Below are 26,445 nucleotides of genomic sequence, written 5' to 3'. Positions count from 1 at the left end.
ACATTGATTGCATGAGATTAAGTTTTTAAATTGCAGCCTGTGCCCTTTTGTAGTGTGCACATATACTATTTATCATCAAACTGTGATAACTGTGACTAAATTCAGTATATATACGTCTGCCATATGTTGCCACCCCCCAAAAATTCCTGCCCCCTTCTCGCCACCCCATCAATATTTTTCTAGATCCACCCCTGACTATAGATGAGAAGTTTGGAACTGCTAAAAAACACGCAAAAGCTGGATTTTCTAATGCAAATCAGTATATATTTTGTAATGCAAAACTTAAATAACTTCAAAGACTGTGGTAATTTGCAACTTTTTTTTTATATTTAGTCAAAATATATATTTTTTGCAAAAAAAAAAAAAAAACTACTACTAATTTGTATTTATTATTTTTGCATTAAAAAATACAAATTAACACTAAAATGAGGGAGTCAATCAAAACAACCAATTAAAAGAAACCGATAATGGCAGCATGTAAAGAGCTTTATTGTTCTTTTAGATGTCCTGAGATCAGGCAAATATACTGCAGTTCAGTGGCTTTTGATAAGGCTGATGGCTCCTTGTCTTTTCTGTGGGAACGAGACTGCATTTCGGATGTAAAACACGATGATCCAGAAAAGAGCCACATCACAGTTCACCAAACAGGTTAGATGACAGTGAAACTGGAATGAAAAAAAGAAAATGAAAAAAAAAAAAAACAACCAGAACCATTGTGTCATCTTGTAGGACAGGTTTATTACTTAAAGAAAGATGTTTATTAATAACACCTGTCTCTACATCGTTCAGAGGAAGTGCTGAAGTGCTTCTGTAGGATTAACTAATAATGCTCATTTTTGTACACGTTTCATAAAAATAAGTTTTGATAAAAAAAAAAATAGAATTACAGCATTTGTTAAAAAAAATAATACTTGTTATCTTCAGAAAACTCCTCTTTGGTTGCAAAAAACTGATGTATTTTTTAGAAGCAGTGAGAGAAGATGATAGTTAATGGGGATTCACTGCTTCTCATGGCTTTATGGACCTCATGACTTGATTCCTTGATGCAAACGTGGGCTGCTTTCAATCTGGGAGTCACTTTGCTTTAGGACAAGAAGAAGAAAATGCCATTTATTTACACTTTCACCTTGAAGCATAATTTATGCTATGCATTAAACTATTATGCAAATGAGTTTTGTGATGTAATAAGTACCCCGCGTGTTTGGTTATGGGTGGAGGTTTGGGAGTGGCTGCTGTTTTCATAGTTACTTTGGCGGTGACAACCAGCATCACAGTTCATTGGACTCTGAGGTTCTGTCGGGTTGACATTTTTCTTGATAGAACTTTCCAAACTTGAAACCATTTCCTGAGACTCAGCCGGCAGACGCTGTAACCGTGTTGTGGATGAGCTGTAGCTCTCCTGCGTGAGATGCAAATATACAGGCAATAAGGTTAGAGGTTGATAACACACAGGGGTTAAATTGGGCAAGGGCCCTGAAAAATGGTGAACCCCACATGACAGATCCCAATTGAACCCTCGATAACACCTTCATTTAAATATTCATAAAACAGGCATGTGATCACCTTTGGACAAAAATTAATGTTCTCCACCACTTTCAATATAACTATAAAAAACAATAAAAACTAAAAACAATTTAATTTTGTTTATTGTTTATATTATACTAACTAAATAAATATCTAAATATTAATAATAGGGTAAAAAAAGGTATTTAATAATAATAATAATAATAATATTTATTTTTCTAAAGCACATTTAAATGTTACTTATCAAAGCACTTTACATAACAAAAAAACACATCAAACTACAACATATTAGAATTTATAAAAATAAGCAAATTTTTTTTAAACCACATTAGAGTTAAAAAAAATATAAAAATGTTATTTTTTATAAGTAAAAGCTATTTTGAAAGATTAAAAAATGTTAAGAGAAATATTAATATTGTTAATCAAATAACTACTTGCTATTTTGTTATTACTGAATTTAGAAAAAACAAATTATAAAAAAAAGAAATATTACTATTGAAATGAATATTACGAATGCAATAATACGATTGTACTGTACAAATGAGTATTTAATATAATTGTCATCCTCATCATTAGTTTACAGAAAAAGATTAATGCAATTAATTTTATTTTTGTACAATTTGTATTTGAAAATGCTGCAATTTACTCAATTCACAAGGGTCATACTTTTCAGATAGGAAATACAGAAAACTATGTTAATAGAAAGAATCACATCCCTGATACAAATACATGAAGTGTTGAGCTACCTCATTGCCTTGGCAAGCTACATCATTGGCACAGAGTTCAATGCTTAGCATAGAATCAGGTAAACAGACAGAGCTCCGCCTACTTCTGTGTGAGGGGGAGGGGCAATCCAGATTAAGAAGGCTCAGATCTGCAACACTAGAAGAGAAAGTCACGGTTATCATTAGGCCAACAAAATTACCAGTGTTTTTTGCATGCTCAATCTTAAAGGGGGGGGGTGAAATGCTCGTTTTCACTCAATATCCTGTTAATCTTGAGTACCTATAGAGTAGTACTGCGTCCTTCATAACTCCAAAAAGTCTTTAGTTTTATTATATTCATAAGAGAAAGATAGTCTGTACCGATTTTTCCCGGAAAAACATGACCGACTGGAGGCGTGATGTGTGGGCGGAGCTAAAGAATACTCCTTCAAACGTACAACTTAATTTTTGAAACTTTGTCCATGTTTAGCATGGGAATCCAACTCTTTAACAGTGTAAAAAACTCAGTATGCATGAAATAGCATTTCACCCCCCCTTTAACATATACCTACATACAAATATGCAATATTAAGTACAATTAATTTTTTATGGTAGAACATAGTAAAACTGAGCTCTCCTTAAATAAACCATCCAAAAAAAGAAACCTATGTACAAACCTATGATCACAACCTAACTCGAAAAGATGTTATAATAAAGCTAGAGAATCCTACCAAGAGAATCTTGGACTGATATCCACATCGACTACACAGAAAGGAGTTCCTGTCTCTGAATCATAGTCAATGACAGCCATTAAATCCACATCAGCTCTAGTGTCAGAATACACTGCCCGACTCTGTGGATCTTCTGATGGGCTGTCAGCGTTATCACAGCAGAGAGACTGGGATGACGCCGCAACACAATTGTTCGCTCTTTCCTTTATTACCATCTTGGGTGATTCTTGCTCATTGATGTCACACTGGCTAGTTGCACAGCTGTTCGTAATGTTGGCGCCTGAGCAATTTTCCTCTACGGCTGACTGTTCTGTGACTTCATGGTTTGTTGCACTCAAAGCTGTGCTAAAGTCATGCTCAGAGTCAGTCTGCGTTTCCATTTCAACACAAAGATGCTGTGTTAAACCCGATGGGGCATTTCTGCTTGTGCTGTGGCACAGGATGGACATTAGCCCTGTTTCTAGTTCTGTCCCTTCTTGATGATCACTGTATTCTAGCACATGAGTGTCTCCTAAAACAGAATCAGCCCTACGAACACAAAAACACTCATAACTCAAGATGCCTGGACCAGGGTTATTAAAAACTAAAACTTAAATAAATAAAAAAACTGGAATAGGTTTAGGTTGAAGTACTAAAAGTACTGTTTTACTGGCAAAGAATACTAAACAACTGAATACTAAATACTGAATACTAAAACTGAAACAAAAATAAATCAAACTGATATAAAAATATAAAAATAATTAAACATATTAAAAAAAAAAGCTCACTTAAAATAAAAATTTCTAACTGGAAATGAATAAAAACTAAAACTAAAGCTGAAATAACAATATATTAAATCCAAACAGTAATATTTAAAACAAAGACAAAACTACTATAACACATTTTTTTACAATATTACTAAAAACACTAAATAAATTACTAAAAATAAACCAAATGAAAATGAAAAGTGAAAATATAAATAACTAATTCAAAATACTAACTGGAAATGAACAAACTAAAACCGAAATAAAAAATGTTAAACTAAAATAGTAATATTTTTAAAAAGATGATGTCAGAAGTACTATAACACAATTTCTATATATAACAATATTACTAAAAATCTAACTATTAAAATAAATGATAATTCAATATATTAATAAAAACTATAATAGTAAAATAGAATAATAATAAAATAACACCCAGTGGCTGAAATAAGCAATTACATTTTATGAAACACTACACATTGTAGAAGCCCACCTCTCCCGTGACCTTTGACCCTCATGATGTCGGAGTGACTCTCTGGTGCTCTCCAAGTTCAGCTTTAGCAGCTGGAGGTCATTTTTTTGGTTTTCACACACCTGTCACAAACATATAATAATAATAATAATTCGTTACATTTATATAGCGCTTTTCTAGGCACGCTTTTCTAAGCGCTTACATATGCATATATCATAACCCTATCAAATCATTTATTATGTGCTGACTTGATGTGAAGCAAATCCTAACGAATCAGAACATATCTGATGCCTAAAGTACAGTAATGTGAAACAGGATAATAGAGAAATATGAAATAGCTCATCATAAGTGCTTAAAATAAGAAAATTATTAATATTTTAAAAAAGCAAAGAGATTAAAGCAGGGTTATCATCGCTAAAACTATAAAATAAATGTTTGTTACTTTAAATACATGTTAACTGTTAGTTATAAACAGTATATATATGTGTGTGTGTATTAAAAATGTAAACTTATTTTATTTCAGCTGATTGCCAAGGTAATTTCTAATTTTCTTGAAGTACTAAAATAACTAAATTGAAATAAAAACTACACACACATACATATATATATATATATATAACAAAATGATTTAGAAAATGTCATCTTTAATTAAAATTAAATGGAAAACTGTAAATATAAAAAACTACAATGGCATCTCAATAATACTAAAGTATCACTGAGTTATAGCCTGTGGAGCTGTTTTAGAAGAGATTATGACCCTATCATGGAAGTCATGGAAAAGGAATGCAGGAAGTCTTACAAACATGCTGAAAAACCGGAAAAACTGCTCCGGAAGAGCAAATGGAAAGGACAGAGATCTGTAAAAATGAACACTGGTTGGCACTGGATGATGTAAAGAGAGGGAGTTCTGAAAGACAGTACCTGCCGCAGACAGAGCAGCTCAGATTCAGCTGGAGATTGTTTTGATCGGGAGAGTTCAAGTAATTCATCCCTCCAGCTTTTATCTTCATCTGGGCAACAAACATGACAACTTGCATTAATTTCAAAAAGCATAAATGCTCATGAAAAGATGATAAGATATGTTTTCTTGCACCGAACAGTGTTTAAGCATCATGCTGTTTATTATCAGCGTTTCGTTTTTAACAGATGCAGTCTATGCTTTGTTCTGCAGTGTCTGAAGCATGTCTGTGATGCTGTTTATGTAGGTCACTAGCGTTTGAAACGTGCAGTACTGGCATACTCATCATATGAAGTTCAACAGCAGTGATGTCTTTCTTCAACAGCTGGTTTTCCTGCTTTAAGCGGATGAGCTCTTCTCTCTGGTTATTGTTCTCAATGGTTTTTTCCTGAAGCTCGGCTGCAAAGAAATAAACATGCATCCTGATGAATCCAGCATGAATTCATTCATACTACAAACATTAATACTATTAAGAATGTACTTTGTTTGATATTTGCCAAGATAGTTTCAAACCAAATAAAGTACCTACTATACAGTATTTGAAGTGGGACGCAACGAGAGATTGTGAGATAAACTGTCTACCTTTCAGTTGTGTGTTTTCATGTCTGCTCTCTCTGAAACAGTGTTTGTGTTCCTCCATTTCCCGCAGCATTTTGCTCTCACGTGTTCGCAGCTCTTCAAGTGATTTCTGCAGTTCACACAGATGACCGGACAGCTCTAAAATGTGATTGGTGGCCTCAATCACGTCTCTATCCTGATAAAGAAAAACAAGCACTTATATTAATGTGTCTGAATGAACTGGATATAAGATAATGGATGAGCGCATGAGTGTGAGTCTCTGCTACCTTCAGTTTAAGCATGGAGCTGACCTCCACCTCGCGCACCTGCAGCTGTCCCAGCTGTGATGACAGCCTCATGACCGTGGAGTCCAGACTCTGGTTCCTCTCCTATCAATAAACAAAATATATAATACATTATAATAAAATGTACCGAGTACCACTATCATAAGATGTGGGAAGATATGGTGTAGGCCATAATGTCCGACCTAAAAACAGATTTGACTTCACCTCCAAGTCGTGCTCATGTCTGGAGATGTTCATCTGTCTGCGGCTCAGCTCGTGAAGCTGCTGTTGGGAGCTGTTGAGCTCTCTGGACACATCTTTCTCTCTCGTTTCCGACACCTTTGTCTGCTTACTGAGAGCTCTGATCACTTCATTACGCTTCTCCAGCTCATCTGAGGAAACATGAGCAGTCAAATACAATTACCATTACCATTCACAAGTTTGAGATCTGTAAGACTCTTTAAATACTTTTAATCAGCATGGGTTAACCATCAACATTCACAAAAATATTAGCACAGCTGAAATGTTTCTTGAGCAGTAAATCAGTATATTAGAATGATTTCTGAAGGATCATGTGACACTGAAGACTGGAGTAATGCTGAAAATTCAGCTTTGATCAAAGGAATAAAATACATTTTACAATATATACAAATAGAAAACGTTTTTTTGTAATTGTAATAATATTTCACAATTTCACTGTTTTTACTGTATTTTGGATAAAAAAATGCAGCCTTGGCTAGCAGAAGAGACTGTAGATCTAATTGCTCTTAGATTTAAATAAAACGCAATTTCTTGCCACTTTGAATCAGAAAAGTTCACATTTAAGGGGGAATTTTTAAAGGTATAGTACCAAAAACAACCTAATTAAAAATAAAAGAATGGAAATTGGTCATATAAAACTCAATCATTTTGCTACAATCTGGAGAATTTGTATTAGCTTTTGGAATACTACTAAATTACCTTTTTATTATAATTTCATTTTTCATTTTAGTTAAGCATATTACGCTAAAATTTTAGTAATTCTGTTGTGTTTTTGCTTTGTCTTAAACTTATTTCAGTTAGTCTTTCCTGTTTTGCTTTATTTCAATGTACAAAAATGCTTTTAATAGTGCTTGTTTGATTTATTTAATCCCGTTCTAGTCTGGAGTCACTCTCACCCTCCAGTCGGGCACATCTCTGTTCCAGGATCAGCACTCTTTGACGGTCCTGTTCCCAGGACAGGAGCTGCTTGTGATGGGCTGCTGCCGTAGTATTGAGCTCCTGTTCACGGTCCTTCAGTTCTGCTATGAGAAGCTGCAGCTCCAGACGCTGCCTCTGGATAGTGGAGACCTCCAATCCATTAACTGGGCTCTAGAAACATCACATAAATGGGCCGATACTTAGTTTGCACTCCTAGTGAGTATTGAAGCTGATTTCTGCTGATGAAACTGCAAACTATTTTCTTCAGTACATTTTTCTTCAATTGACTCAATCTCTTACACCTGGTCTTCATTCATCTTACCTGGTCCATCAAACCTGGTAAAATCCCCTACAGATGTAATATTAAATTTCTCCAAATGTGTTCTCATGAAGAAAAAACTCATCTACCTCTTAAAAGGGCCTGAGAGTAATTATAAGCAAAGTTTCATTTTTGGTTGAACTATTCCTTTAAAATGAAATTACATTCCATAAAACTATTCTATTCCAGGAATTAATATTGTAAATCAATTCAGGCTATTTCATATGGAAGGCATTTTCTGCCAAATTTAAATAAATAAATTAAATGATTAAAATGAAAATTAAAACCAGATTAACGATTTCATTACAGAAAACTGTACGCAAAATATGTGACAAAATTGAGAATTAAATTAAATGATTTCATTTTCACAGTTACATCGCTTTCAAATTGAAATATAAAATGCAATTGGTGATTTCACATTTGATTTTCAATACAGTCTCGAGGCAAGACTGCCAATATTAAAATGAAAAGCCAAACGTGAAAAATAAACTACAAATACAGTTTTTACAAAGCTCTTTATTAACGCTCACGCAATAATGGTGACACAATTCAAATTTAAATGTAAATTTTACTTTTCATTTTAACTCCTCTTTTATTTAAGTTTTCGTTTTCATTTTCAAAGACAACCTGCATGCAAATTATATGTTAATGAGTGGGTGTGGCTCAATTACGCTGTTTCGTGGAGGAGCTCAAATGGCGGTTATGGCCAGTATAGCAGCAGAATTAAACCAGCTAGCAAACATTTCGGATGATGATGACTTCATTTTGCTACGAGTTGAATCTATATTGGATACAGTTGGACATTTTGCAGCCGTCACAAACTCCGATGTCGATCCTCGAGTTATAATAGTCTTAGTGAGGTTGTGCATTTTCCGGGGAGTCTCGTCGGCCAGTTTGGTAAAACTGGCAAGATATTCACAGATTCGACTTTTCCGGATCAATAACTCGCGAGCAAAACGTTTTTGGTACACGAATTATGCCTCTTTTTACTCGTAGTGATGTAGTAAACGAGCTACAAGCGAGTTTGCCTGAAAACAAGCTTTCCTCCGCTCTGTACAAAATACGTTGATCTCAATGCGCTGGCGTCTGAGAGACAAGTCCTAAGGGACCGTCTGCAAAGTGCGAAACGCGAAAAAGGTTACTAATAAAATACTCAACAACTTCACAGTAACACACTGTAGTATCACCAAATTCAGTTCACACATCACTGCTCTCCTGCTGCTTATACTACAATGTTGGTTTTAAAAATAGTTGCTTTTGCACAATTTTACGATTTTTTTTAATTATGAAAACGTCAACAACGTTACTGTAACACACTGTACTTTCACCAAATTCAGCTCACACATCACTGCTCTCCTACTGGTTATACTACAACACTCATTTCAAAAGTATTTGCTTTTGCAAATTTTTTATGATTTTTTATTATTTAAAATAATTAATTACTTCACCTGTTATTGAACATAATAGTTAATAACTTTACTGTAACACACCGTACTTCCACCAAATTCAGTTCACACATCACTGCTCTACTGCTGTTTATACCACAACTTTGATTTTAAAAGGAATTACTTTGGCAGACTTTTGATGAATTTTTTTTAATTATGAACAATAGTTAATAAATGTACTGTAACACACTGTACTTCCACCAAATTCAGTTCACACATAACGGTTCTCCTACTGGTTATGCTACAACTTTAATTTTGAAAGTAATTGCGTTGGCACATTTTTATGATTTTTATTATGGAAAATAGTTAATAAAGTCACCATTATTGAACATAATAGTTAATAACTTTACTGTAACCCACTGTATTTCAACCAAATTCAGTTCACACATCACTGCTCTCCTGCTGGTTATACTACAACTTTCATTTTGAATGTAATTGCTTTGGCACATTTTTTATGATTTTTTATGCAAAACAGTTAATAAATTTACTGTAAAACACTGTACTTTCACCAAATTCAGTTCACACATTACGGCTCTCCTGCTGGTTATACTACAGCACTTGTTTTGAAAATAAAAACACTAATAAAAGTTTGATGAATATACAGTGCAGTAAAGTTATTAACTATTTTTAATAATTAAAAAAATCATAAAAAAAATTGTCAAAGCAATAATTTTCAATTTGAGTGTTGTAGTATAACCAGCAGGAGAGCAGTGATGTGTGATCTGATTTTAAAGAATGTACAGTGTGTTAAAGTAAAGTTATTTACCTTTTTCTTAATAAAAAGTAATAACAAATGTGCCAAAGCAATTACTTTCAAAATGAAAGTTGTAGTATAAACAGCTGGAGAGCAGTGATGTGTGAACTGAATTTGATGAATGTACAGTGTGTTACATTAAAGTTATTAACTATTATGTCCAATAATGGTGAATTTATTAACTATTTTTTATAATAAAAAAGCATGAAAATTGTGCCAAAGCAATTACTTTCAAAATGAAAGTTGTAGTATAACCAGCAGGAGAGCAGTGATGTGTGAACTGAATCAGATGAATGTACAGTGTGTTACATTAAAGTTATTAACTATTATGTTCCATAACGGTGAAGTTATTAATTATTTTTCATAATACAAAATGTGCAACATCATTTAATTTCAAAATGATTGTTGAAGAATAACCAGCAGGAGACCAGTGATGTATGAACTGAATTTGGTGAAAGTAGTGTGTTATAGTAAAGTTATTAACTGTTTTTCATAATTAAAAAAAATCATATAAATGGTGCAAAAGCAACTATTTTCAATATAAGTGTTGTAGTATAACCAGTAGGAGAGCAGTGATGTGTGAACTGAATTTGGTGAAAGTACAGTGTGTTACAGTAACGTTATTGACGTTTTCATAGTAAAAAAAAATCGTAAAATTGTGCAAAAGCAACTATTTTTAAAACCAACATTGTAGTATAAGCAGCAGGAGAGCAGTGATGTGTGAACTGAATTTGGTGACACTACAGTGTGTTACTGTGAAGTTATTGAGTATTTTATTAGTAACCTTTTTCGCGTTTCGCACTTTGCAGACGGTCCCTTAGGACTTGTCTCTCAGACGCCAGCGCATTGAGATCAACGTATTTTGTACAGAGCGGAAGAAAGCTTGTTTCAGGCAAACTCGCTTGTAGCTCGTTTACTACATCACTACGAGTAAAAAGAGGCATAATTCGTGTACCAAAAACGTTTTGCTCGCGAGTTATTGATCCGGAAAAGTCGAATCTGTGAATATCTTGCCAATTTTACCAAACTGGCCGACGAGACTCCCCGGAAAATGCACAACCTCACTAAGACTATTATAACTCGAGGATCGACATCGGAGTTTGTGACGGCTGCAAAATGTCCAAGTGTATCCAATATAGATTCAACTCGTTGTAAAATGAAGTCATCATCATCCGAAATGTTTGCTAGCTGGTTTAATTCTGCTGCTAGTTGCCATAACCGCCATTTGAGCTCCTCCACGAAACAGCGTAATTGAGCCACACCCACTCATTAACATATAATTTGCATGCAGGTTGTCTTTGAAAATGAAAACGAAAACTTAAATAAAAGAGGAGTTAAAATGAAAAGTAAAATTTACATTTAAATTTGAATTGTGTCACCATTATTGCGTGAGCTTTAATAAAGAGCTTTGTAAAAACTGCATTTGTAGTTTATTTTTCACGTTTGGCTTTTCATTTTAATATTGGCAGTCTTGCCTCGAGACTGTATTGAAAATCAAATGTGAAATCACCAATTGCATTTTATATTTCAATTTGACAGGGATGTAACTGTGAAAATGAAATCATTTAATTTAATTCTCAATTTTGTCACATATTTTGCGTACAGTTTTCTGTAATGAAATCGTTAATCTGGTTTTAATTTTCATTTTAATCATTTAATTTATTTATTTAAATTTGGCAGAAAATGCCTTCCATAATTTCAAACGTGTTACCTGATAATCTTGCATTAATGAGAAAGAGGACATCGGTTTTGAGAGGTCATGCAGACTCAGCGCTGCAGGTCTTGATCTGTTTTCATCTCCGAGTTTGGTGGAAGAAACATCTGGGGTCTCTTTAGCAGCAAAAACATTCTGAAGGATCGAGTATTATAAAATCAGAATCAAATCTTTTATACACCGATATGGGCAAAGTTGAATTTGACATAAAAACCTTAAAATGGCTTAAAACCCATCTCTTCCATCTTTATTTGAACCTCTAGCTTTAGCACTCACTATTCTAATTCTATTCTTTAAAAAAAATAAAAATCTAATTACCTTTCTAATCTTTTTGTATTCTATTTTCTTTTAATTTATTATACAATTATAAAAAAGACCTCTAACATTAGCTTGCTCTATTCTTTTTCTATTCTGTTTTCTTTTTATTATATTATTTAAAAGCCCTTGCTATCTGTACTGCGTTTAATCTAACTGAGACTTGTTATAGCACTTGTATATCATTGCTCTTTTATTGTTTTTGATTGCTTCCACTGTCCTCATTTGTAAGTGTCTGCTAAATGACTAAATGTAAATATACACAGGAAAAATGGCTGAGTAGTTTTTCCAGAGTTACATTTTTTTTTCCTCAAAAATAGTTGTTTTTGCTCTATTTTGAGTGTACAGAGTCAAATTTATCAGTAGAGTGGGAGCAAAATCACAGAGTAACTGCAGTGACTCCTCCCATAACTGTTCTCTTCCCAAAGTTTCGTTTATCCGCCATCTTATTAGTCACGGCCGTCGACCGCTGCTGCTTTGCTTTCTGCTGGATGGTAAAGTAAATATAGTTTCAAAGTCTTGGTAACGTTATTCATATATTTTTCATAATATTCACCCGTTATTAGCTCAGGACATTTTTTTTTTTTTTTTTTTTTTTGCATATTACATCGCTTTCTCATGTTAGCTTGAGCACTAAGTTGTGCCATGTCAGAAATAAATTAGACTAAGTAATCTTTAATGCAAACAGCTAAGTTAATATAAAAATAACTAACATTAATTGACATCAGTAAGTACGCTATAGCCTATTAACGTTAAATGTTTGTCCACATAAGTATTGTGACAAGTGATCGAAATGTGCGCCACATGCCACCACATACTTGACTCGGTATAGAGTAAAAGTCAACGTTAGCCGTAATTAACTTGCATTGCTGGGAGGCTATTTTGATATGCATTATTATCCCGATTCGGAGGGTTACTGTGGGGATGTAGGTATTTTCAGCATTTACAGATTTTTTTAATATATTTTGTCATCTTTGACCGTATGAATCTAGAATTTTGGGGTGTGACAATTCAGAATTCGCCGTTGACTCCTTTTTGTCCACTGCCGAACACAGTATAATAATTTGTTTCTGCTCTAACGTTAACTGTTCTCTTCCCAAAGTTTCGTTTCGTTCCGCCATTACAGTCATTGCCATTGACCACTGCTGCTTCGATTTGAGAAGATAACGTGTGTTTCTGCTGGATTGTAAAGTAAGTAAAGTCGTATTCATTTTCATAATATTCGCCTCTGTTTTTAGCTTAACGTTAGATCTTTTTAGCAGTTTTTTTTATAGAGAGTGATTAAAGATCGCTTTCTCCTGTTGACTGAGAACTAAGTTATATTGAAAGCAAATAGCTAGCATATAATGTTGTTAGATTACAAACGTTAACGTTAATTGACACAGGTAAAAAAAGCTTACGATATCTGTTGATCAAATGTTCGTCCGCTAATCTTTTGTGACAAGCATCTGGAGTCGTGCACCACATGTACTTGACTCGGTATAGAGTTAATGTTAACCGTTATTGCTTGAGGCCATTTTTATGTGCATTAACTTACCCCTCTTTGTACGATAATTGTTTCTGATAGGAATGTAAGATGTTTTCATTATTTACATGGGATATTTGGTGATTTTATTACCGTTTAAATCTAGAATCTTGGTGTTTCATTTCATAATTCACTGTTTGAATCCCTTTTGACCACTGCACTGTTGCTTCACTGTATTTGCATGCATTTGTAATATGTACACTTTTATTACAGAAATCCTGGGAAGTATTTACAAGCAGAATATTAATCAGTTGAAAGGAGAAAGAGGGAAATAAACGGGTAAACATTAGAAATGGGCTTTAAATTTTAACATAATATAGCCTTGCACATTAAAAATGTAAACCAAGCAACTTTGTTTTTCGTATGTAAATAAGTTCACAAATTCATTTTTTTTAAATGACATACATCATTTTGAGTTAAAAAGAAAGTTTAATTATATGTATCTTCTTTGTTTTTAACAGATGTAAATAATCACGCAACAAATAGGATATTAATTTCTTATTAAATCAAATCGTACTTATTAAAAATTCCAAGAATGGCCTATTACATTATTACACTTGAGCAGCGCGTTCCCTGGTTTGTAGGATCATAAAACTCACTCCTCCTCTGTGAATAAATCACCACGAATGCATGAGATTCATCACTGAAGTGCATGCAGATTTATTTCTCATGAGAAACAATTACCATCCGAATAAAGATATATTGAGCACCTTGCCTTAACAGAACTATTGGACAGTTATTACATATAAAAAATACCTGTTGTGTAGTGCACTAATGAATGTTCTTTTCTTCCTCTGACTGTGTGTTATCGCCTTGTTTAACTTTGTCTTTTTGGTTCTTTCAGGATGCAGACCAACAATGTTATCAGAGTGAAGTTCAAAGACAGCAAGAGATATATTTTTTCTTCAAAACCTTTTACATTTCAATCATTTTTGGAATGTGGTAAGAGATAAACTTTAACATTGTTAACATCATAAATACCTTTCAGTCTAAATTTATTATTATTTTTTAGGTAATATATTAAGTGTATGAATGTATATTATGGGATTAAAAAATAACTGTTGTAGTTCCTTTGGCATTGCTGGCTTCTGTGTCAATTTTCCATTGGTGTGTCTTCCTTTAGTTGCCAATAAATTTGATCTTCCTACAATGGATGTGAAAGTCCTTGATGACTCGAAGACAGAAGTTGATGAGGAAGCATTCGTATATCTGCTGACACGACCAGATCTTGGTGTATTAGAAATTGTCATCCCAGGCACAGCAAACATTGATGGTAAATTGTTTGACATTCAGTAATATTCACCAATTCACTGATTTGCATAAGCTAATATGGCTATTGGATTAATTCTTAATAGCTGTGTAGTATGCTGCCACAGTAGCATGAACAGATAATCAGACCATTGATATGGTTTATATTGAAGATTCTTTAAGCTCAAGCTCATTAGGAGATGAAGGTACATCAGAGTCTGATGACACTGCAATGTTGATTACAAGCCCTCCTGAAAAAAATCTAGCTGAGGAACATCGTCTTGCCAAGGTAAGGATCTCCAATCTTGCCTCTGAATTACATCTATATAGAATGACTTAAAAAATAAAAATATTTGGAGCTATGTACACTTGTCAGTTGTTAATTTATAATCCCTGAACAATATCGCATCATTCCCCCTCCAGATGATTGAAGAGATTCTAAAGACCAGCCCTGGAGGTGAAAAGATTATAAACGAATATACCCGCACCAAAGGTCTGTCCGATACCCGAAGACGTGACATGGTGAAAATTTTGGTAGCACATTTAACAAATGAACATGGGTAAGTTGTTCATACAGTACTTTGTAAATTGTTGTTTATGATGTTATGTGTTATAATTATAATTGCTTTGGTTTGTGTGTGTGTGTGTGTGTGTAGAACAAGCCCTTCCCGACGTTTGAAGGAAGAATATGCGAAAGGAATCATTTCCCTCTTCCCATGCTTGGCTGACCCCAGGAGCAAGCTTGGATATGTAAGTAGTAGTAGTCTCTCAATATTTTTGTTGTACCGGAGGAGGAGACATTATGTATATTGCAGAATAAAGAATATCTGCATTATAATTGATATGGCATTTATTGCCTTAATCTGGTAATGTATAACTACTTGGTCTGTTTATTGTTCTGGTAATAGGAGCATTATTACAATGCAGAAGATGGAAGTGGATATTTGGCGTGGAGAATTAAAACTCTGCAGAAAGAAGCATCAGAGGGACGGATGAAGCGTCCACGGCAACCACAAACAGGTGTGAGATTTTATGTTAAGTCAATGCTTTTATGCATCTGTAATTAAGCCACATTGTGAATGAGGTCTCATGTTACATAGCATCTCTGTTCTTTTTTTAATGCAAACATTTTTTGCATAATCATCAACATTGGGCAAATTCAGATGGCATTCTGGGATATATGCATGTTTCACATGTTATTTTGTGTCATTTATCTAGTTTTGGCATTAATGTGTTGTGCTTTGGAAAGATAAGGAACTAAACAAATTTGGTTTTCATATTGTTTTAAACACTTTCAGGTGGGCCAACTGCTGACAGACAATCCTACAAAGAAGACTGCTATTTGACTGAAGACCGTCATTGTCAGGAAGCAATAGCCCTGATGAAGCATACAGCTGATGAGGCAGTGGTAAAGGAAAAGATGAAGTTAACGCTGGCCTATCGCCAGAAGCTGCTGCATGACCCTAAAAAGTCTGCTGATATTCTATCAGTTTTCTCACGATTCCTGGATATACCAGGCTTGGTATGTGAGATTTAAATTCTTAAAATATGAAAACAGACAAATATGAAATCAAGTGCTATTGTTGTTCTGCAGTAACAGAGATTTGTTAGGTAAACAAAGTCAGTTCCTTCTATGGTACCTACTTTAATTATCTTTGGCAGATTAATCAAGATTTTGGACTTTTGTTTGGTGATGCGACCTCTGCAAAGTTGTTGGAGAAGTGGTCTACCAACATAAAACCAAAGGTTATTGCACAGAGCCGTGGCCTCACACAGACTAGTGAGCTCCAAGACCTCATCCAAAATGCTGAAGCCACTGAAGTTGAAGAAGGTACCGTATCTACATTGTGGCACACTTTAAATTATTTAAAAGGGAAGTTACACATTCATGACAAGCATAGCTTTACTCAGATCTACACTTTAAATTGCAGAGAGAACTATATCCATTACATAGGATTTGCAGATGCATATTTATAGTTTGAAATGGTTTTAATATGGGAGTCTGAATAACAAAAGCATCTTTGATATTTTGTAGGTAAAGTTTAGCTGTATGTTCAATATATTTGGAGGTTTAACCTAAATTCATCCACACATCTGTATTCATCGAGACTAGGCCATGAATGTGCTCTTAATACTGAATCTGTGTGCAGTATTAACTAAAATACTGGAGTGGTTAATTTATTTATACCAGCACCTCAAGTGATTTGGAGGTTATGCTCAACCCCTTCTGCCTAAATACTAAAAAATGTTTAATTTGTCTTCTGTGTTTCTAGGGTGGGACAGCGACATGTCTTCCATTCTGATGCTGGTTCACCTTTTGCCACCCTCAAGTCAAGGCCGCAAGAGACCGGGAAAGATCTCAGCCAAACAAGCATGTGATCATCTTGTGAAATTCATCAAGGTGAAGCTACTGATTTAACAGATCAAATGACACTGTTTTACAATGTTTTGTCACTGTGTGAACTTGAACTTGCTTATTTCTCAGACTTGCTTACTTCTCTAAAAGATCACTTGTCCTCCAAATTATTGTTCTTGTGGTATTCTTTTCTACTTAGCACATATTTAGTAATGATCTCCCGAAAGTGTGTAATACAGAAACTTTGGTGGAAGGCGTCACTGTGTCTTTATGAATGCTGTATATTTACTTTAAGGGCCCTATTTTAACAATCTAAACGTAAAGTGTAAAGGGGGGCCCTTACTGTTAAGTCACATTGGCACTAATGTGTTTTCATTCTTTCACAGACCGGTAACAGTATCCAAGGGCACTTGGACAGTATTGGAGAGAGACTCCAGCCGTATCTACTCGCTGTTGGGCCGAACAAAAGTAGGATCCATTCTTGGTTTATTGTGATTGACCAACATGCTCTACCCTGTAAGGCTTCTAATTCATTGGCCTGTGTTGATGAGCTTTTCAAAGCTCACTTTGTCTTTGGGACTTCATACTGTCAGGAATTGACCAATGTGTTTAGCTTTCTGCAAACCGCAGTCTATGATATAGATGTTGAAACCACCAAGGTAAATCCCAGAGTATCCGAGTTGAGAGCTAGAATCCTCCAGTGAGCAGATGATTTGTTTCATTTGTAAAAAGGGGCATGCTAATGCCAATGCCCTTATAAGGCACTTCAAGTTAGTTCATGGCCTTTGTCCAGGAAAAAGTCTCAAGTTAAAATGTGCTCAAAGAGGTTGTTCACATGTTTACCATAGTTTTTCTGGATTACGAAAGCATCTCAGCAAGTGTTGTGCAATTGACCGTTCACGCATTGATTCTGGTGAAAGCTCATCCACCGCCAACTCCATTTCATTAGATGATGTAGGTGTTTTATCAAACCAAAATCCGCCTTGTGAGTCTGCACTCTTAAAAACAAATATAGTAAACAGTTGTGCAACAGTGGTGGCTGAACTTAAAGTTGCTGGTGTCGCAGAGACAACTATTAACTATGTTGTTGGTGCTCTAGAAGAAGTGATTGGAGATATTCATAGTGAAACTCAAGAATCAGTGAAAAACAGCCTATCCTTAGAGGAGCCCATAAAAAGTGTTGTCGAGTCTCAAATAGATCAGTTTTTTGAAAAAATACAAAATCCTTTTGCGACATTAAACACTGAAAGCAAGAGAATGCGGTACTTTTCAGACAAATGGGGGAAAATAGATCCTGTTGAATATGTTCTTGGAACAAGATTTGCAACGCGGCGTAACAGAACAACTGGAACTTTTGCCCAAACCATTGTTAAGGATAAATTTGTATATATACCAATTCTTGAGACTTTACAGTCCATTTATAGACACCCTAGCATTACAGATATGATGGCGAGAGATTCACAACAAAGACCAAATTGTCTTTATGACATACACGATGGAGAATTCTTTAAGAGGCATGCACTCTTCTCAAAACAAAGACATGCAGTTCAGATCCAGCTTTTTTTTGATGAATTTGAATGCTCAAACCCCCTTGGATCAAAACGAGGAATACATAAGTTAGGAGCTATCTATTTTACCCTTAGAAATATTTCCCCTAAATACAATTCGAGTTTACTAAATATACATTTAGTCACTTTATTTCATGCACAAGATATCAAAACCTATGGGTTTGATAAAATACTAGAGCCACTTGTCCAGGATATCTCAACACTGGAAACCATTGGAATTCAGATTCCTTTATTTGATCAGACAGTTTATGGAACCATTGTCCAGGTTACTGGTGACAACCTTGGTGTCCATTCCTTGTTTGGTTTTGTGGAATCATTTAGTGCCAGGTACTGTTGCCGCTTTTGCCTACTAGAGAAAGAGGACTTTCAGACAGTGTTCAGTGAAGATAGTCCAAAGATGACAGTGCGAACTAAAGAACTTCATGCTGAACACTGCCAGACGATGCAGAGCAATCCCAGTCTGCCTTATGTAATGGGAGTAAAAAAGTCTTGCCTTTTAAATTCGTTGCAATATTTCCACACAACTTCAAATTTTTCAGTCGATATTATGCACGACATATTAGAGGGGGTTGCTCAATTTGAGATGAAATTACTAATTCAGCACCTGATAGAAAATTACACCACATCAGCAGAAGTAGACAGAAGAATTCAGAGTTTCAACTATGGCTTCATGGAACAAAACAACAAACCTCCTGGTATACAATTAAGAGAGGGTTCCAATGACTTGGGCTTAAATGCCACTCAGAGCTGGTGTTTATTGCGTTATCTGCCCATCATGTTTGGAGATCTTGTGCATCCTAATGATCAACACTGGTATTTGTTCATTTTATTGCTCCAGATAGTCAGTATTGTGTTTTCTTCAGTTATATCCACTGGTATCACCATTTATTTGAAACATCTGATTACAGAACACCACAGTTTGTTTAAGCAGTTGTTTCCTGATAAGAACTTATTGCCAAAGCATCATTTTATGGTGCATTACCCCAGTTGTATGCAGAAAATTGGACCACTGATACATAGTTGGTGTATGCGTTATGAAGCGAAACATAATGTTTTTAAAAAGCAGCTGAAAAGCTTTAAAAACATAACGAAAACATTAGCAAAGAAACACCAGTGCCAAATGGCTTACATTTGGCAAACATTTGATCCTAATGCCATGAAATTTGGTCCCGGGAAAATGGTCCCATTGAATGAAATGGAAGTTGGTGCTGAGATTGCTGGAAAACTTAATGTGCCTGTGTGGACTAAGGTCCTAAATGTGAAGTGGGTCAAGCGCTGTGGAAACTCTTATCGGTCAGGGTTGGCAGTTTGTGTTCAAGTTCAAAATGACATGCCTGTGTTTTATGTAATCCAGAATATTGTTATTAAAGATGAGCACATCCTTTTAATAACAACTGCACTGAAAACAATGTGTTTAGATGAACATATCCATGCTTACAAAGTTGCACATACCACAGAAGCACCTTATGTTTTGGAGATTAAGGATATTTTGCACCACAAGTTGTTTGACATTCTGATGTCTTATGGTTGTGATTCTGATTTGTTTATTGTACCATATAGTTTCATGTAATTCTTTTTCATCTCATCCATTGTTATCATTTTTTTTTTTTCACAATTACAACATGATGACACATTCACAATGACAAGTGAATTATGTTTAAGTGTAATGTTGTTTGAAGAGGAGGAGCTTGAAAAAATAAAATTGAGACATGAGTATATTGTTTGTTGTTTTTTGTTTTATTTTAATACTGAAAAGCAAGTAATTAATTTTAAGGCATTTTGAGGGTAAAATATGAATGGTGTAATTCAGAGGAATAACTCTGGATAGAGTTACTTATTCTTTGTAGTTCACACATAACTGATGATAAACAACTCCGGAGGGGAAGTAAATTGTGGTAGAGTAAATTTGTAGTTCCTCTGAACAGAGTTAAAAAGTAGCAAGAGTCAATTTCATGTAGCACTGAACTGAGTAAAATAGTACAAGAGTTAATTTGAAATAACACTAAATAGAGTCAAATATAACATGAAAGAGTAAAATATGAACACTAAATTGAGCAAAATTAACTCTGGAAAAACAACTCTATCAAAAGAGTAACTTTTACTCTTTTTAGAGAGGGACCAAATGTTATCTGGCATAGAGTAAAATTTTCTTCAATTTGAGTAAATTTTACTCGGTCAAATTTACTGTGTAACTGCTCAACTTAAAAACAAGGTTACAACAAATACAAAGGATCATGAACACATTACAATATAGATATAATCTAAATGCAATATTTACAAACATAAATGCAAAACAATAATCTTTTAAAGTGAAATTAGTATTTAGTATGTTTGAAGAGAAAATGCAAGATTTAAAATAAAAGTGTGTATGTGTGTATTATTTCATCTATTTTCCATATTTTAGGACCGTCATAAACCATCATAAGTATGAAATAAAACAAATTGAATACAATAATACAGTGCCTTAAAATGTGTAGTAAATAAATACACATAAATAGTAAATAAATACAACAACAGACCAACCTTTTTTACAGGAGTACTGTGCCAGGGCTCCACTTGAGATCCTGTAAATTTATAAATTGATGCACGTTTGAGGGATTTCTAATATTTATTCATGTTTGCATGATGTTCATCACCTTTTGATATCGAAAAACCTCCAGGGGTTTTGGAGTTCCATCTTTCCTCCATCTCATCTCACAAATGTCTGGACTAGCAGACACGATTTCATATTACGTCTAACTTCACTTTAAATAAAATAAATTAAAAAAAAACGCAGCGTCAACATCACAGCGATGCACAATTTCAATATCTTGTTATCGGTGCCTGATTATGACACACAGTTTAGTTTGATTGTTTTTAAAGATGCATCATTTAAGTGTAAACAAGACACTCGGGGTTAAAACAACAACAAGAACAACAATAAACGCAATATAAGCACCCTAAATCCTAAAACAAATTATAATAATGATAATAAAAAAGTGAAAAGTATGTGGCAAGAAGCGGGTGATTATTTTCGCAATTCTCAAACTGCGTGTTATTATCCGCGCTTTACGGGCTGTCCAACGCGATGCCTGGTTTAAAAAATTCGTTCAAAAATCATTTTATTCACATTCGTTTCATTAAAATAAATCATATATTTTATATAAAAGCCATATTACATAAATTAAAATTGTTTATTCAATATTACTTAAAAATCTTTCATCGTGAAGTACGTACGTAATACGGCAAAGGCGTAAACACCGATCGTGCTTTGCCTCAGAGAGGCGTTGTCAGGACCCACAGCCAAATCAGACAGTGAAGGTGTGCTGAGCAATAGAGGAACTCTTTCACCCTTTGAGGATCATCTGCACGAGTTAATGTAATAATGATCAAGGTGTTACTCAAAAGCAAGTTGTACTGAGATTATATCGACGGGGTATGTATGAGCTGGAGCGCGTGGCTGCTGTAGGAGAGCAGAGATTAGCAGTGCTGGCTAATGAATGGGTGCTCAATGGATGCATGATCATTGTGCGCAGGCTACTAGATTCAAGTCACTGTCAGTGACTCTAAAAGAATTTTAAACTATATTTGAATGCATTTATTAGTTTTATAACAAGAATCTCTGTTTCAGACCCACTGCATCTTATTTTAACGTAGTGGTTATTATCTATAAAATCCATTAGGGTAAAGCTGTTAGGATAATTTATGTGTTTACATGCATTTAAATGCATATTTTGCTTGTTGGGTTGGTTTCTGTGCATCAGTTGGATGTGTTATATTGTCAGTCTAAAATAACCCATCTTTATGACTTGTGTAGATCCATGTAATATGGCTACTACTGAGAATGCAGAGTTGGGTTCACCAGAAAATAAAGTGGATCGTGCCGACCCAGATGCAAAATACCCACTAAAAGTTCTCTATTGTGGAGGTGAGAGAAAAAAATCTCAATGCACTGCAAATGCTAACTGTAATATGTCAATTAAATGTTGTGTTAATGGTTAATTTAGTTCACAGTCATGTAAGACTTAACATTTCTGTCTTCTTTTAATTACAGTGTGTTCTCTGCCAATAGAGGTGAGTACATCCCATATTAAAAGAATAGTTCACCCAAACATGAAAATTTGCTGAAAAATTACTAACCCTTAGGCAATCCCAGATGTAGATGTGTTTTTCTTGATCTGAATGTAGCATTCCATCAATTGCTCAACAACGGATCTTCTGCAGTGAATGGGTGCCATCAGAATGAGAGTCCAAACAGCTGATAAAAACATCACAATAATCCACACCACTCCAGTCCATCAGTTAATGTCTTGAGAAGTGAAAAACTGTCTGTTTTTTAACTAATAAACCTGCTTCTGCTTGATTTGCTCCATAATCATGCTTCCTCCACTGGAAACAGTAATCTAGCCTGAATCAGGAGAGAAATATGCACAAACAAAAACAGTCCTAAAGATATGAAATGTCAGTGTATTTTGATGTGAGAGGGCAGTGGATCGAATTTTCACTGTCTTCACAATTTCCAGCAAGTTTTTATTTCTGGGTGATATATTCCTTAAATTATCACATATTCAGTTGGTAGAAAGTGAATAAATATGAATTGAAATGTTTCTGCTTTGCTCTGCTAGTACTGTGAGTACATGCCTGAGCTGACCAAATGCAAACAGTGGCTTGAGAAGAATTTTCCTGACGTGTTTGCTAAACTGACTCTTGGTAAGTCAATTTTCTTTCATAGCAACTTTGAAGATGTCAATACCTCATATTAAGTCACAAAAAGTTTTTTTTTTTTTTTGCTTGCTTATTTTATTTTTGCCTCCATAGCTTTGGCTCTTGAGTTTCTTTTTCATATTTGACACTAAATATTTGGAATATTTGGCCTGTACCATTATGACATGCTGTTTGAGTTTTCTCACTGATGTCACTGATGTTGTGTAAGTACAGCACCCAAGCAGGAAACTACTGGAGGAGGAGGAGGAGGAGGAGGAAGAGCTGGAGGTGGAGGTGGAGGTGGTGGCGGTGGAGAGGTGCCCCCTGCAGGAGAAGAAGAGGAGAAGAAGAAACAGAAGAGAGGTCAAACATTTTTCTTTTACTATAAACAGAAAGGTTTTGCAGCGGTGGTTCATGTACCATATTCCACACCACATCCCAAACTTTTTCTGTCTTTTTTGTCTTAAAGGGAAAGTTCACTGATTTTCAACCAGCTTTTTAATGTTACAATGTCGGTGGTATAAACAAATGAACAATGTGTATTATTTTTATTCATGTTACCTGCACCAGATGACATAAAACGCATCATACAGCAAACTTTTGACAGTGTCAGGCCTTTTGTGAAAACTACAGATTATAAATCCCCATTTTTAATCTGTTTATGGTTAATCTGATCATAAGGGAGTTAAAAGTTTTCTTACTGTTCTTTTTTTTGTCTTTTCTATAGCACCGTTTTATATATATATATATAATAATTATTATTATTATTATTATATATATATATATTTTTAGTTACCAACAAAAAACACTTTTTGAGTTTGTCTGCAAACATAAAATAGAATATAACGTTTTTTTCCCTTTTTAGGTGGAAGAGGTCAAATCAAACAGAAGAAGAAGACCGTCCCGCAAAAAGTCACAATCGCAAAAATCCCAAGAGCTAAAAAGAAATACGTCACAAGGGTGTGTGGCCTGGCCACTTTCGGTAAGGTTCTGATTGTGGGTACGAGACTGATGTTTGTCATCTGTATTTTCACCCTGTGGTAACTTTGCTGTCATTGTGTGGTCCACATCAGACATTGATCTCAAAGAGGCTCAGAGGTTCTTTGCTCAGAAATTCTCTTGCGGTGCCTCAGTGACAGCAGAAGACGAAATCATCATTCAGGGAGACTTTACAGATGACATCATGGACGTCATCCAGGAAAAGTGGCCTGAGGTAAGCAAACATCCCAGTTTCAGCTGCAAAACTCGACCAGAAGAACCGTTTTTGACACATTCTTTAACCCCACAGGTGGATGACGACAGCATCGACGATCTTGGAGAGGTCAAAAAGTGAAGCCCAATATGCACTTTTACTGAAATGTATGCGACATGACACAGCAAACCTGGCCAAATGTACACATTGACATAAAGCCCTTTTATATCTATTTTATTTACTGTATAGAATTTCAGTGGACTTTGCTTCATCTTTGGGGTTTTTCAGTTCTTGATAGATGCTTTGTCTCTTGGTTGCCAAAGGTCTGGAATGATGTGACTTAAAAGCATTACACACATGCAAACAATAGACTAATAAATTTCAGTCTCATTCAACGCACATTTGTGGTGTATTGTTTCTTTTATCACTGCCTCCAACGCAACACTACAGCTTTTATTTTGATGATTTACAAATGCATCATGAAAGGGTAATATCTCAAAAAGCAAATCATTTACTCACCCTCATATCGTCCTATACAAACCCCTTGTCTCTTTATTCTGCAAAACACAAGATAATTTAATGAATATCCATTTGTGTGAATTCAATACAACGTCAGTGCAATTGTGAATTAAGAACCAAAAAATTATCAGCAGAAATATCAGTTTTGGTGAAAATCAACCTATTGACACCATACTACAGTAAAATCCCTCTCCTGTGCTTCAGTCCTTACTCGAGTCCAGTTTTATGCTTGCTGTCTGCCAATAAAATGCCAGAACAAAAATATTTATACAAAAATATATCTATTTAAATGTTAAAATGCATCCATGATCAAAGTTATAACACACAAAATCTCTACATCTTCTGCTTCTCCAAAGCCACCAGCTGAAGGTTGTGTACAGCAGCAGTTTTAAGACTCCTGCTGATTTGATTCATCCCCACACTCCTGCTCGGTCTGACGGACTCTCAAGTCCTCTGGTGCCAATTTATTCACTATATCCTCCATGGGGAGCAGGTCTTTCAGCGCAATGGCCCCCAGATGCTGGAACTCTCCCCCCTGCATCTCCATGAAATCTCCTGCCTTCCCACCTTTACAAGTTACCAAGAAGCATTTGTTTACAAAGATACTGTAATGTTCTGATTAAAAATTGGACTTAATTTTTTTATACTTGTTTCTTCTGCTTGCGTTCTTGGATCTCTAATATCACTGTCATTTACTTTCCATTCTAGATATTGTGAAGCTTACTTTTTTCTTTTTTGGGTTATATATATAAAATTAAACCAGATATGAGAGATCAGGTGGCGTCAGTTGTATAGCAAATTATTCTGTCCACTGCTGTTACCTACAAAATCAAAAGAACAAAATCTATATTTTGCAGGAATAAAAACAAGATAATTTTATTTGCACTGACATGTTCATGACAAAAATGTCAGCAATGGCCCCAAAACAATTCAGTAGCATATTATAATGTGAAAAACGTTGTCCTCATTAGTATAAAATATTTAACAAATATATTATTTCAACATAAATATGAAAAATTTAAATATAAATAAAATATACTGCAGGAGAAAAGTTAAAGGTACATTTGTAAATAATGATTGTGTAAATTGTGATAGTATTTATTAATTTAATATCAGCTTGTTTTATACAATTTAAAATGATGTTTTTTAATTAAAAAAATTTGAGTTCAGAATTGAGTTCAGATATTAATCATAAAAGTATCTTTCCTTTTAAGCAGAATATGATGATTTTGAATTACAATTTAATTGAACATTTTTTTCTGAGTATCACATTAGCCACAAAACATGCAAACTCATGTTCAACAAAAACAAAAAGTTCTCTGTTAATTGTATTGTTCACTTTTTCATTGTTTGCTCGTATGCCCAAGTGTAAAGTATCCTTCCTGTAATCACTTTAATGGTGCTTTTGGAGAGTCCCAAGTTGCAGAGCAATGCGATTATTTAATTCATAGGAGGCACAAATGCCTCCTGAGACCATTTAGCCATCACACCTGAGGTTTTTTGTTGTCCATGTGCATGCTTACAGCTACACCGTTTACATGTGAGCAAACATCTTAAGAACACGTCTCTTAGGAATCATCGCCATATGAGTCGAAACAGTGAAAAGATCTGAAGTTCTCTGACTTTTGTCTAATTTCACAACAGCACCATAATC

General features: G+C 34.7%; 3 protein-coding genes across 12 annotated transcripts; 2 read left to right on the top strand and 1 right to left on the bottom strand.

The window, feature by feature from the left end:
* Positions 1 to 436: 436 nt before the first annotated feature.
* On the bottom strand, positions 437 to 21,434 carry LOC113054709 (coiled-coil domain-containing protein 62-like). Of its 9 annotated transcripts, none has more exons than XR_003277420.1 (15): positions 21,034 to 21,434; positions 20,921 to 20,961; positions 11,383 to 11,520; positions 7,132 to 7,324; positions 6,200 to 6,366; positions 5,978 to 6,079; positions 5,715 to 5,886; positions 5,415 to 5,531; positions 5,096 to 5,184; positions 4,196 to 4,296; positions 2,960 to 3,487; positions 2,271 to 2,406; positions 1,193 to 1,399; positions 912 to 1,082; positions 437 to 665 (listed from the first exon to the last, which is right to left on the bottom strand). XR_003277420.1 is itself a non-coding variant. In XM_026220433.1 (15 exons), the coding sequence occupies exons 1-14, from the start codon at positions 21,083 to 21,085 to the stop codon at positions 1,026 to 1,028; spliced, it is 2,100 nt and encodes a 699-aa protein (XP_026076218.1). In that variant the 5' UTR covers positions 21,086 to 21,434; the 3' UTR covers positions 437 to 665; position 1,025. The 9 variants fall into 9 exon arrangements, 7 of the variants coding, with proteins under 7 accessions (XP_026076218.1, XP_026076217.1, XP_026076222.1 ...); XM_026220433.1 differs by having other exon boundaries at positions 1,025 to 1,082; XM_026220432.1 differs by lacking the exon at positions 437 to 665 and having other exon boundaries at positions 719 to 1,082.
* On the top strand, positions 12,017 to 20,113 carry LOC113054710 (uncharacterized). Its single transcript, XM_026220441.1, has 12 exons — positions 12,017 to 12,194; positions 12,803 to 12,891; positions 14,070 to 14,167; positions 14,349 to 14,498; positions 14,647 to 14,762; positions 14,897 to 15,033; positions 15,130 to 15,223; positions 15,382 to 15,493; positions 15,772 to 15,995; positions 16,136 to 16,304; positions 16,747 to 16,874; positions 17,216 to 20,113. Exons 3-12 carry the CDS (start codon positions 14,071 to 14,073, stop codon positions 17,531 to 17,533), a joined length of 1,545 nt encoding a protein of 514 aa, XP_026076226.1. The 5' UTR covers positions 12,017 to 12,194; positions 12,803 to 12,891; position 14,070; the 3' UTR covers positions 17,534 to 20,113.
* A 202-nt stretch (positions 21,435 to 21,636) lies between the features above and the next one.
* LOC113054707 (density-regulated protein-like) lies at positions 21,637 to 24,671 on the top strand. Of its 2 annotated transcripts, none has more exons than XM_026220429.1 (8): positions 21,637 to 21,812; positions 22,194 to 22,304; positions 22,431 to 22,450; positions 23,002 to 23,086; positions 23,315 to 23,443; positions 23,946 to 24,062; positions 24,154 to 24,293; positions 24,369 to 24,671. In XM_026220429.1, the coding sequence occupies exons 2-8, from the start codon at positions 22,205 to 22,207 to the stop codon at positions 24,411 to 24,413; spliced, it is 636 nt and encodes a 211-aa protein (XP_026076214.1). In that variant the 5' UTR covers positions 21,637 to 21,812; positions 22,194 to 22,204; the 3' UTR covers positions 24,414 to 24,671. The 2 variants fall into 2 exon arrangements, with proteins under 2 accessions (XP_026076214.1, XP_026076215.1); XM_026220430.1 differs by having other exon boundaries at positions 21,653 to 21,755.
* The last annotated feature ends 1,774 nt before the right edge of the window (positions 24,672 to 26,445 follow it).

Source organism: Carassius auratus, chromosome 35, assembly GCF_003368295.1.
Source record: "Carassius auratus strain Wakin chromosome 35, ASM336829v1, whole genome shotgun sequence".
Taxonomy (NCBI): Eukaryota; Metazoa; Chordata; class Actinopteri; order Cypriniformes; family Cyprinidae; genus Carassius; species Carassius auratus.
This window is presented reverse-complemented; position numbering and strand designations above follow the sequence as displayed.

Coding starts and splice junctions, on each gene's coding strand:
- LOC113054707 (XM_026220429.1), top strand. CDS start 22,205: ATGGCTACTACTGAGAATGCAGAGTTGGGTTCACCAGAAAATAAAGTG. Junction 23,087..23,314: donor GTTTGCTAAACTGACTCTTG/GTAAGTCAATTT, acceptor GTGTAAGTACAG/CACCCAAGCAGGAAACTACT. Junction 23,444..23,945: donor GAAGAAGAAACAGAAGAGAG/GTCAAACATTTT, acceptor TTCCCTTTTTAG/GTGGAAGAGGTCAAATCAAA.
- LOC113054709 (XM_026220433.1), bottom strand. CDS start 21,085: ATGGAGGAAAGATGGAACTCCAAAACCCCTGGAGGTTTTTCGATATCA. Junction 5,185..5,414: donor TGTTGAACTTCATATGATGA/GTATGCCAGTAC, acceptor TTTGTTGCCCAG/ATGAAGATAAAAGCTGGAGG. Junction 4,297..5,095: donor AGCTGCTCTGTCTGCGGCAG/GTACTGTCTTTC, acceptor TGTTTGTGACAG/GTGTGTGAAAACCAAAAAAA.
- LOC113054710 (XM_026220441.1), top strand. CDS start 14,071: ATGCAGACCAACAATGTTATCAGAGTGAAGTTCAAAGACAGCAAGAGA. Junction 14,168..14,348: donor TCAATCATTTTTGGAATGTG/GTAAGAGATAAA, acceptor GTCTTCCTTTAG/TTGCCAATAAATTTGATCTT. Junction 14,499..14,646: donor AGGCACAGCAAACATTGATG/GTAAATTGTTTG, acceptor TTTATATTGAAG/ATTCTTTAAGCTCAAGCTCA.